The 12,298-nt window shown below is 46.3% G+C and overlaps 1 protein-coding gene across 1 annotated transcript in view; it reads left to right on the top strand.

Moving 5' to 3' along the window:
• Window positions 1-6,891, top strand: part of LOC102384648 (olfactory receptor 2G3-like) — an 8,740-nt gene extending 1,849 nt beyond the window's left edge. Inside the window, exon 3 of the mRNA XM_014526448.1 lies at window positions 5,941-6,891. Within this exon, the coding sequence (XP_014381934.1) occupies window positions 5,941-6,891 (951 nt within the window). The remainder of the gene's footprint in view (window positions 1-5,940) is intronic.
• The last annotated feature ends 5,407 nt before the right edge of the window (window positions 6,892-12,298 follow it).

Genomic DNA, 12,298 nt, shown 5'->3' with positions numbered 1-12,298 from the left:
TGTCGATTAGAGGCAGGTCCTGTCAGACCAACCTGGTGGCCTTCTATGACCACGTCACAAAATCCTTAGACACAGGTGTCACAGTGGACGTAGTCTTTCTGGATTTTAGGAAGGCCTTTGACACTGTCTCTCACCCCATTCTCGTTAAAAAATTTGGAGATTGTGGTGTCAATGCCTACACAGTCAGACGGGTTACTAATTGGCTAGAGGGCCGCACCCAGAGAATGAGGGTGGATGGGTCATTTTCGACCTGGAGGGATGTGGGCAGTGGGGTCCCCAGGACTCAGTCCTCGGGCCCGCACTGTTCAACGTCTTCATCGGTGACTTGGACAAGGGGGTGAAAAGCACCTTGTCCAGATTCACAGATGACACTAAGATGTGCAGAGAAGTGGGCATGCTAGAAGAGAGGAACAGGCTGCAATTGGATCTGGACAGGTTACAGGGGTGGGCGGATGAGAACAGGATGGGTTTCAACACTGACAAGTGCAAGGTGCTGCACCTGGGGGGGAAGAACCAGCAGCATACCTACAGGCTGGGGAACTCCCTTCTCGTCAGCACAGAAAAGGATTTTGGAGTCATTATCGATTTACAAGATGAACGTGAGTCACCAATGTGGGGATGCAGTCAGGAAGGCTAACAGCACCTTGTCATGCATCCACAGATGCATCACGAGCAGGTCCAAGGAGGTGATCCTCCCCCTCTATGTGACACTGGTCAGGCCGCAGTTGGAGTACTGCGTCCAGTTCTGGGTGCTGCACTTCAGGAGGGATGTGGACAACATGGAGAGGGTCCAGAGGAGGGCCACCTGCATGATCGAGGGACAGCAGGACAGGCCCTATGAGGAGAGGCGACGGGACCTGAACCTGTTCAGCCTCCACAAGAGACGGCTGAGCGGGGATCTGGTGGCCGTCTACGAACTGGTCAAGGGGGATGGGAGAGGCCCTGTTCCCCCGAGCACTACAAGGAGTAACAAGGAATAGCGGCCATAAATTGACAGAGAATAGATTCAGGCTAGACATCAGGAGGCACTACTTCACTGTCAGGGTGGCTAGGATCTGGAACCAACTTCCAAGGGAAGTGGTGCTAGCTCCTACCCTGGGAGTCTTTAAAAGGAAGCGAGATAGACACCTTGCCGGGGTCATTTGACCCCAGCATCCTTCCCTGCCCACAGCAGGGGGTCAGACTTGACGATCTGCTCATGTCCCTTCCAACCCCACCAACTATGAAACAGAGCATATACTGACAGAAGAGGCTTTATTACCAGAGTGCCTACACAATGTCCCTGGACAACTTAAGTAAAAGCTGGTAAAGGCCTCTTCTGGAAGCATCCCTGTGTCCTCACCAGGGATTATGCCTATGATCATTTAGCATCCCCAGCCAATATAGCTACACTAGCAAAAATGTGACCTGACCTCAGTCTGAAAGAGGTGAATGGAGCAGTAGTTTCCATAAGTGCTGAGTGTTGAGACCCAGAGGCCTTCAGACCTGGGTTTGCCCTTTGTGCTCAGCTCAAGCTGCATGCTTAGCTTGAATTGTGGTCAAGACCTGCACCCAGTAAAAGGAGCAGCTGGAAAAATACTGTCCCTCACCTAAAACGAATCAGGAAGTTGGCTAACTAAATTGAATAAATATAACCTGGGCAAAAGAGGAACAGTCAGAGCAAAACCTACCCCCACCTAAGAATGAAAAAACTGCCTCAGAATGGAAACTTCCAGTTAAAGGTAACCATATCTGGCAAACAGAAACAAGATTATTAATAGGCATTAGGAGGAAGGCTTAATCTTATGTATTAAGAAATGCAAGCTATATGGTATATAACGAGCAGTGAGAGAGTGTACCCTTCTGAACACTCCTGAAGAAAGCCTGAAGAGATCTTGTCACTGATCCAAGAGCCTGTCTTGATATCAGACGTGGGAGCCAAGAGCCCCGGACAAGACTTCATGGCCTGATCAATCAGTAAGTTGCGTTTGCCACTTTTTGGGGTGGTAAGCATCTGTTTTGACTAGCTACAAAGCTAAAATGTTTAAACTGCTACATCAGTTTGAATTAGAAGTGTATCTGTTAGGGTTCAATAAACTTGCTTTTAGTTTAGAACAACCATGTCTTACTCTCCTTGCCTGGTATAAGACCCATTATAGCGTCATAGGGACTTTAACTGTATGACTTCAATCCCGATGAAAAACCAAATGGAGTTCACAGGAAGTCCCAAATAAACATCTTGTGATAGATCCAATGCAGAAGGTCCCTGGCTTTGATCTCTCTTGACACTCATGGGCAACTCTAAACCATATCTACACAAACCATGGGAGATGCAGATACTTGATGCACAAATGGAAAATTAAAAACTCTCCAGTGTGCAACTGTGGTCACCCAGAACAGACCATGGAACATATAACAGCTCAATGCCCAATCTACAGATATGAAGGAGGTATCATAGAGCGACACTCTACTTCTCCTGACACAATTGTCTGGCTCAGTCACCTAAATGTAAAATTATAGTTGCTGTTCTGTATCTACATGAGCTATACAAAAGAAGACTAGAATCATAGAAAATTAGGGTTGGAAGGTATGTCTGAAACCCCCTACTCAAAGCAGGACCATTTCAGCCAAGGCTTTGTCTATCTGGGTCTTAAAAACCCCTGAATATGGAGATCCCACAGCCTCTCTGGGTAACCTGTTCCAGTGCTTTACTGGAGATGAGATGAGCACATTCAGCATGTGTTTTGCTGCTGGAATGTGCAGATGTTTGCACCATAAAACAGTTACCACTGCTCCTTGTTCTGTCATCTGCTGCCACTAGAGATTTAGACCCAGTCTAGTCTAGCTCCATCTTCTTCGTAACCACCTTTCAAGGAGTTGGAGACTACTATTAATTAATTCCCCCCTCAGTCTTCTCTTCTCCAGGCTAAATAAGCCCAGTTCCCTCAGCCTCTCCTTAGAAGCCATATGCCCCGCTAATTATTTTCACTGCCCTCTGCTAGGCTCTCTCCAATTTGTCCACATCCTTTCTGAAGTGGGGTGGGGGGAATCATGGGGGAATCATGAAAGTAAATACCTTAATGGTGCTGTAAGGTTGTTTGCGAGAGGGCTCTGGAAACAACTTTCTATACTGGTTAGCTGGGGAATAGAAATCCAGAGAGGCCTAATAAATAACAAGCTGTTTTTGCCTTAGGTGAGTTCATTACCAAAAAAAATTACTTTTGGTACTGAAAGGCAATTATGAAATCACTAAAACCTTTTTTGTGATTGGGTCTCAGGGATATTTTCAACTTACACAAGGACCAATGGAAAGGGAGTGCATCACTGAAAACCCCTATTCTTTCCATAGGTTGCTTCCCCTCATTTTATTACATGAATATTTTTCTCACTTGCTGCAGTTACTTATGGGCACCACATTTCACTTTTTTTATTTAGTACTTTGAATTGCATTCACAGCACTGGATGAGCAGCAAATATTTCAAATAATCCAGAATCAGTTTACAACTATAACAAGTTACACACACAGATGACCAAACCTGTACTTAGCAAGCATCCCATTGTTTTTTGTAATCTGATTAGCTGAAAAACTGAAAAAAATATAACAATTTAAATTAATATTCCCTAGAATAGTGAAGGTAGTAACTCCTTTCCATCAAATTTAGATTACTTGTGTGTGCATTGATAGATTTTTTTCCCCTGCTTGGTGTCCTCAGTATCCAGAAAGTGTCATACACAAGCAAAAAAAAAAGTCTTAGAAATACATGACAACGATATGACACTTTTCCTAAAGGATTAATGTACAAGGGCCTTTGACAAATAGATCTAGGTCATACATTTTTGGGCTGAAAGCAATATCCTGTTCTTTCACATGTAGGAATAGAATGAAGGTAAGTGATTTTTATAACCAAATTTGATGTGATGAAAATGCTGAACTGACAGGTGTTGGGTCTGAATGTTAATATGAAAAGAGAAACAAAAAAAGAGTCAGGAGTGGGGCTTGGAAGTTGTTTGTATGGGGGGGTGTTAATATAAAAATGAACTGGAGTCTGAGTTTCAGCTTCTGAGGAAAAAGAAAAAAAATGGGGAACATTAAAAATTAAATAAATTCATCACAAATAATTTCTCAGATCACTCTAGGAAAAAAATGCTGGCCAGATAGCCTCAAGCTTCTTAATTATACCTTGAAATTTAGTCTCCAAAGAAGGCATGGATGACCATGCTAGACTTTTTTGTCTGCCATTCTCTCTCTGTTTTACGGTCAATATATCTTTATGTCAATGTGTGTGACCACCAGTCTTGGCATCCATCATATTATGTAAGCAGTGCAGGGAGCGAGTAAGAGCCTGGGACCTGCTAACCTCCAAAATCATAGAATAATTCACATCTGGATCCAGCCCCACAATCTGAATTTGCAAGTGATGAATGCAGCATGTTTTGGCAGAGGGGCAACTAAGGGAAGACTTGGAAGAGCAGGGTTCTGGTCCCAGCTCAGCCAGTGACCTGATGTATATATTTGATTGAGTCGCTCCCTCTCTTTCCCCTTGCAGTCTTGTCAGTCTAGACAGCAAGCCCTTTGGAAAAGGGGACAGACACTCATGTGTGTGTTTTTCAGCTGACATACTGGGGTCCTGATCTTAGGTAGTAAAAGGAAGAATAGCCTTAAAGGCAGTGTGATCCTCAGATAAATCACTTCATGTACCTTGTGCCTCAGTTCCCTGCCAGTGAAATGGAGAGAGGACCTCCTGATCTTAATGGGGTGTTGTGAAGCTAAGACTCACTGTGGAGTGAGACCTACACAGGTACTTGTAAAGGGCCATAACAGTGTCTACCTCGATAAGGGCTGTTGCCTCTTTTGGTGTAAATCTGTTACAGTTTGCATGCTTAAATGGCACATACCCAGAAATATAAGTGGTCTTCCTGGCACTTAGGCACAGTATGCAATTCTGTTACCCCTGTAGCATGAACATGTAAGGGTATGCATGTGAACTGAGCATGTTAAGTTAGCCATGCACTGGCCAGGCAGCTACGCAACTATCTATATGCAGAGAGTGGTAAAAGCCCCACCCCCCCCCCCCCCCAAAACACAAAAAGAAGCCCATTCAGCTCCAAGAGATAAGCGGTCAATGTATGTGCTCAGTAGCTGGGGGACCTGTGCTCTGTACCCCATCCATCAGAGGAGGTCTGAACTGGCCATTCTTCAGTATCCCAGCCCAATGCTCTACCAACCACAGCACAGCACAACACATCACCCAGTCCCCTTTCCATCCTTTGTCTTTTATTTGAGCCACTGCCTTTTGTAACTTAATAGTCACTGGAAAAAAAGGATGGAAAGCAGTGGAAAAGCTTCATTCCACTTCATTGAAAGCAAGCTTCCATGCCAGCACATAGCGGCTGCTCCCTTTTAGGAGAAAGGCCATCTCACTGAGCCACACACCATCTGGCTTGCTGCTTTCCCTATAGCCCCACATCTCTCTCAGCTGTTCAGGAAGTCAGCTTCAAGAGAAACCCAGGAGAAGTAACTAGGTTCTGCTTAACTTGTGGTCTGGTTCTGAGCACACTGTGCTGGGAAGTCAGAGAAATGCAGTTTCAAAACTTTTCTGCATGAAGAGGACCTAGATACTGCATCCCCTGCTTCTTGAGCAAGTGCTACTAGAGGTCAAATGTGGGAGGGCCCTTTTTCTCTCTTCCCTGCCAAGGATTTGTGTCCAGCTACAAATTCATGACTTACACACCCGGGGCAGGATTTGGGTGTAGCCACATACCTGTTTGGCCTCCTGTGCATTCTCAGTTTACATATGTGTCCACACTGCACAAGCAATGCAGAGTAGAGGGGCAATTAGGAAGGCCATTCACACAGCTAGCAAAGAGACGTTTAGGTATCAAAGGGTAACAGAACTCCACACTTTGTGTTTTATCTCTTTCAGTGTTATTGTCTCTCCCCCAACTCCCTCTCATTCTCAGGTGAAACACGATGCGGAATCTCTCTGGGGGAACAGCACCTCGGTGTCGGAGTTCATCCTGCTGGGGTTCTCCAGCCAGCCCAAGACCCAGCTGCTGCTCTTTCTGCTCTTCCTAACCATCTACCTGGTGACTCTCTTTGGGAACAGCCTCCTCATCACCCTTGTTGGGTCTGACTCCCGTCTCCACACACCCATGTACTTCTTCCTGGCCAACCTCTCCTTCCTAGATATCAGCTACACCACCACCACTGTACCCCAGATGCTGGTCCACCTCCTCTCCACAAAGAAGAGCATTTCCTATGGCTGCTGTGTTGCCCAGATGTACATCTTCCTCTCTCTGGGGATAACTGAGTGTATCCTCTATGCTGTAATGGCCTACGACCGGTATGTGGCTATTTGCCACCCTTTGCACTATACCATCATCATGAACGGGTCAGTCTGTGTCAAGATGGCCACAAGCTCCTGGGCATGCGGCTTCTTCTTTGCCATGATGCACACAGGCTTCACCATGCACCTGCCCTACTGCGGCCCAAATGAAATCAATCACTTCTTTTGTGAGGTGCCAGCCATTTTGGAGCTGGCCTGTGCAGACATACAGGTCAATGAACTGGTAGATTTTGTATTAGGCGTGATACTACTCATGACCCCACTCTCTTTGATCCTGATCTCCTATGCATTCATCCTAGCAGCCATCCTGAGGATAAGCTCAGCTGAGGGGAAGATCAAAGCATTCTCCACCTGCACCTCACACATCACCGTTGTCACTCTCTTCTACGGTGCTGCCATGTTCATGTACATGCGCCCAGCCTCCAGCTACTCACCTGAGCGGGACAAAAAGTTCTCCCTCTTTTACAATGTGGTGTCTGCCCTCCTGAATCCTCTTATCTACAGCCTGAGGAACAAGGAGGTCAAAGGAGCCGTACTCAAAATGATGGGTAGGACTGACCATTAAATTAAGGGTTGAGCGGAGGAGTGACTGACTTGTTGTTTACAGATCTTGGAATGTGGTCCTAGTTCTAGGAGAGTAAAGCTCAGAGGGTTCATCTACCCATTCATTAACGCACCTTTGCTGTTGCACATTAAGTTTAGTACCTCTAATGAGGTACTAAAGGTATAGTAGATGCGCTAATGCGGAGTAGCAAAAGTGAACAGTTTTGTCGTGACGTGCTAATGCTCAGTAGAACAGTCCACTGCATATTAAGGCATCTCATGTAGACACACCCAGAGATGATATTCAGGTAAAGTTACAACCTGTGGATTTTATCTCTTGCTGTCAGGCGGGAGGTAGCATCTAGTGGGTCATCAGAAAAGACTGGCAGATTAGGATCTTTGCATTATCTTGTTAGCTCTGGGAAGGAAGTCATGTCTAGTGACATAAAGTAAGCTTTGGAGGTCAGCACTCCTGATTTTCGCCTGGAACTGTGGTTGCGTGACCTAATTAAGCTGGTGTAGATAAGCTGTTGTTTAACAGTAGGGAGTCAGTGCCAAGACATTTCTCATTTATATTAGCTTGTAAAGCAGGTTTAAACTAAAAGAATGGTACCCACCAAATTGAACAAGTTTAAATAAATGTTTATTTAAATGAATGCATTACTGGTGTGTTGTTCAGACCTAAGTTTCTATTAAGCTCTCAAAATAGACCTGGTGCATAAACCTCTTCCTAGTCCTTTGCTCAGGTGTGAATTTCAGCCCAAGACACAAGAAAGCAGTGCCTTTTTTTTTTTTTTTTTTTTTTTGGGGGGGGGGGGGGGAGAAGGGGGGTTGCAGGACAGGGCAGATAAAAGCAGGGGGAGAGACAGTAGAACTAGACTACAGATAAGACAAGTATTCATTACCACTATAGATCAAGTTTATATTTATTGATTTGTACTCTATGGGCATGTCCAGATGAGCACACATGTGCAGTCTGCAGCACCTCAAAGCTGCTTAAAGTGCCACAAACCGCATGCAGCACATGTGCAACCGTTCACCGCACTGCAAATTTGCAGCGTGACACCAAAATTTTATACTGGGATCTCCCAGTATCAACACACACGCACAAAAGTGGTGCAGCGCACACTCCAGGAGTGTGCGTCGGATCAACTAGAGGCTGGGGCCTCCAAGGAGGCACTCTGGCTGCCAACTAGAATATCTCCCCTCCTTTAGTTTCACTCCAGCTCCTCCAGACCTGGCAGGATTGGGGAAACATCAGCTTCCCTGAAGCAGGGCATTTTGCCCCAGAAAGCCCATGCGCAGGGGTATATGCAGTGGCAAAAAGTAGAGTCACAAATTCATGCTGCTTTTTTGCCACTGCAAGCACACAGCCCTGCACATGGTGATGTGCTCTATTTGTTTAAAATATAGAACTTGTCTGGTCCAATATATATTTCCAATATTGTTAGGCTTGGCAGGATTCGATTTTTATTGGTAAACATCAGTAAACATTGATTTCACCTCACGCTTACAAACCAATGAAAAAATATGTTCATCGGTAATAATCAAAATTTATAGAAAGGAGATGTAAGAAAAATAATGGCTGATGGAGTGTGTGATGACATAGAGAGCACTCCTACAGAACCGTGCTGACTGTAGTTTGGACTTCAGCTCCCAGAAACCCCAGGGGACAGAAAACAAAGGAAGAAGAAGTGACAATGTGGAAAAGGGACTGACCATTGAGCAGAGCCAAGACTGATGGCAGCTCTGCTGGTGAGCTGGCAGCAACCCTACATTAATGACATTTGTCTCAGTGGGTGGTTAAACTGCACTGTCATAAAAAAAAATTGTCTGCCCCCCCCACCCCGTGTCATGCAATCCTGAAAATTTGAATCAATAAAAATCTAAACAAATGCTTAAAAATAACATTGATATTATCTATCAAAATTATAAAAAAAAAAAAAAATTAATTCTGCCAAGCCTAAATATAATTAATTAGCATTATAACCAAACTTTAATAGAGCATATTTCATCTCTATCTGTTAAAGCAGGCAAGTATTATCACTCCCTCCCTTCTAAAGATCTTCTTGCAAGCATAATTCCCCCTTTCTTTCCCATATCATCCTCAGGCCATCTGGCCACATGCCCCAATCACGTCAATCTGTTTTTCTCTACTGATGCCATCTTTGCCTGCTGCCACACCTCTTCATTTTTATATGATCTTTCTTGCTAACCCCACAAATCCATCTCATCCATCCCTCTTTTATTTTTTCCTTATCTATCTCTCCATTTTTTTGTACAATGGACTGTGTAGCTGGACTTCCACACAGAGGGTATGCGCGAGTCAGCCAGTGTCACAAGTGCTTTTGCAGTTTCCTGAAAATACATGTGACATACTCCATTCTCTCTACCCCCCACCCCCACTGTTTCTCTCTCACTTGCAGCCTCCAATATATAAGGTCCAGGAAGTTCTGATTCAGAGGCCTTTTAGCCCATTATAGTGTAGGCATAGTTTAGGTTATTTTTGCCCAGGTGCATCACTTTACACTCATCTGCTTTGAGTTTCATTTACCATTTAGCTGCCCATTTGCTCAATGTTGCCAGATCCTTCTACAGTTCTTAACAATCCACCTTGGTCTTTACTTAGAATAATTTTGTCATTTGCAAATTTGGTTACCTCACTATTCACACTCTTTTCCAGATCATCTGTATCGGGGTGGGAAAATACAGCCCATGGGCTGCATCCAGCCCACCAGGCTATTCTATCTGGCCCACAGGGCCTCTAAAATATTTAGAAAATTAATATTTATCTGACCCTGGCTGCCTGTCAAAGATGACAAGGCACCAGGAACAGAAGGGGAGCCAGTGGCAGGACCCAGCAGCTGCAGCAGCAAGACCCGCCCTGCCCCACCCCTGCCTAGCAGAGGCTTCTGGCCTGGGGCTGTTCCTGCCTCCCTCTGCTGGAGAAGGAAATTCAGATAAGGGGGGGGAAGGCAAGTGAGGACCACAGGTGATCGCCCCAGTCCTCAGGGCCAAGCCAGGCTGGGCCAGCTCCTGCTGAGTCCTGCAGTCCTGGTGCTGCAGCTGGGAACCACGTGGTGCTGGAGTGGCGGTTGCAGCAGGCAGGAAAGCAGGGAAATGGTGGTGACAGGTGGCAGGGGTGGGGCTCATGGGAGTGCAGCAACAGCTGGGCAGGAGCACAGGGCCTGTGCCAGTGCCCCAGGGCCAGGGCTGGCAGGGGCCCATAGCAGGGCAGCAGGAGTGCAGGGCCCAGACTGGCAGGGGCTCTATGGAGCCGAGCCAGCTCCCCACTTTCCCTGCTGGCACAACCCAGCTCAGCTCCATAGAGCCCCTGCTGGCCCAGGCCCCACGGTCTCGCCCCCCCACTCTGGGCCCTCACCAGTGCTGGGGCTGGTGCACTGGCATGGGCCCTGCACTCCTGCCCAGCTGTCACTGCCACTCACCCCCTCACCTCACCTGCTGCTGCCATTTCCCCTCTTTCCTGGCCACCACCACTCCTCTCCACCTGCTGCTTCAGCACCATGTGGTTCCCAGCTGGGACCACAGGACTCAGCAGGAGCCAGCCTGGCCCCTGCAATTCTGGGCTGGCTCCTGCTGGGTTCTGCGAGGGGGAGTGGCAGCAAGTGGGAGCAGAGGGCCTGCACCAGTGCCCTAGGGCCAAGAGTGGCAGGAGCGTGGAGCCCAGGATTGCAGAAGCGCTGGCAGGGGCTCTGTGGGCAACCCCTCCCCTTCCATACATGCCACAACCCTCCCCAGCCACACACCCCCACACACTCACAGCCCCCCATAAACCCCATACTCACCCATACCCCATGTATCCACACACACTCACATGTTCCCCCACCCCACACACACATGCACCCACACCCCCATGCCTATCCACCCCTCTACAAACCCCACACACACATCCACACCCTCCCCTATACCCCACATACCCACACACCCACAGCCCCCCACAAACCTATACCCACCCCCCATGCCTCTACCCCCACAATATATAAGAGTAAGACTTAATTTTAAGCTATTATACAATCACCTCTATTGTATATTAAACAAACACATGTAAATCAGGACAAAATTATTTTTTGAAATCAAATTAATGCATGTTGTAGTAGATGTTTGATTTTTAGAATATAATTTGGTATTTTTTCTAGTTCTGAGATGGCAAACCCCCCTTGCTGAAAGGAGTATTTCCAGGGGCCAAGGGGTGGGACTTCTGATGGCAAAAGTCAGGGGTTAGGGGGCAGGACTTCTGGTCCCAAGATGCCAACCAGGGAGAGGGGCTACCCTTGCAGCCCTCAACAGCTTGCCAAAAGTCGGTAAGTAGCCCTCCAGCTGAAATAATTGCCTACCCCTGATCTATATGTTAAAACAGCACTGGTCCCAGCACAGATCCTTGGGGGACCCTGCTGTTTACTTCTTTCCATCCTGAAAACTGACCATTTAAACCCATTCTTTGCTTTCTGTCTTTGAGCCAATTTCTAAACCATAAGTGGACATTCCCTATAGTACCATCTGTAATGCCATGACTACCTAATTAATTTAAGATAGGGGCAACTAGATCGCCCCAATCCACCTACTTATCAATAGCCTCAAAGAACTCTAGTAGGTCGGCAAGGCATGGTTTCCCTTTGACAAAGCCATGTTTATGCCTCCCAGCAAGCCAGGTCCATCCATGTGCTGAACAATTCCTTTCTTAATTGTTGTTTCTACCAGGTTTCCAAGAACAGATGTCAGGCTTACTGGCCAGTAGTTCCGTGCCTCCCCTCTACATCCTTTATGCGCATCACATTGGCAACCCTCGAGTCATTTGGTACCAAGGCTACTTTTAATGATAGGTTGCATACTACTACAGTTAGGAGGTCAGCAATTCCCAATCTGAGCTTCTTCAGGACCCTAAAGTAAATGTCATCAGGCCCTAGTAATGTGTTACTGTTCAGTTTATCAATTTCCTCTACAAACTCACCTACTGAAACCTCAATTTGGGTCAGCTCCACTGATTTGTCCCTAGAGAGGAGTGGATCTGATAACAGAATTTTCCTAACTTCTTCCACAGTGAAGATGGGAGGGAGCAAAACTCCCTAAACTAAATTTAGTTTAGAGGCCCCTTTTAACTTCTGTCTAACTAGCTTTTAAGGATGTGAGGAACTTGCAGACAGCATGGGAAGTGCTTCAGAATGCCATACTGGAGGTGCAAAGCAAATGCATGCCAGGAATTTAAAAAAAACAAACAAAAAACACACATTTCCTGAATGTGTCACCATCTGTTCAAGTCACTCTTTCTTCAGTCAAGGCCACATTATTCAAAAACATCACATAACCACGGCATCCTTCAAAGCATCCCTAATTAATGTATCCAGGACTAGCAGAGATTGGGATGAGCTTCATGCTGTACCAGTTAGATTCCAATCTTGACTAGAAACTTC

The sequence above is a fragment of the Alligator sinensis genome, unplaced genomic scaffold, assembly GCF_000455745.1.
Source record: "Alligator sinensis unplaced genomic scaffold, ASM45574v1 scaffold1307_1, whole genome shotgun sequence".
Taxonomy (NCBI): Eukaryota; Metazoa; Chordata; order Crocodylia; family Alligatoridae; genus Alligator; species Alligator sinensis.
This window is presented reverse-complemented; position numbering and strand designations above follow the sequence as displayed.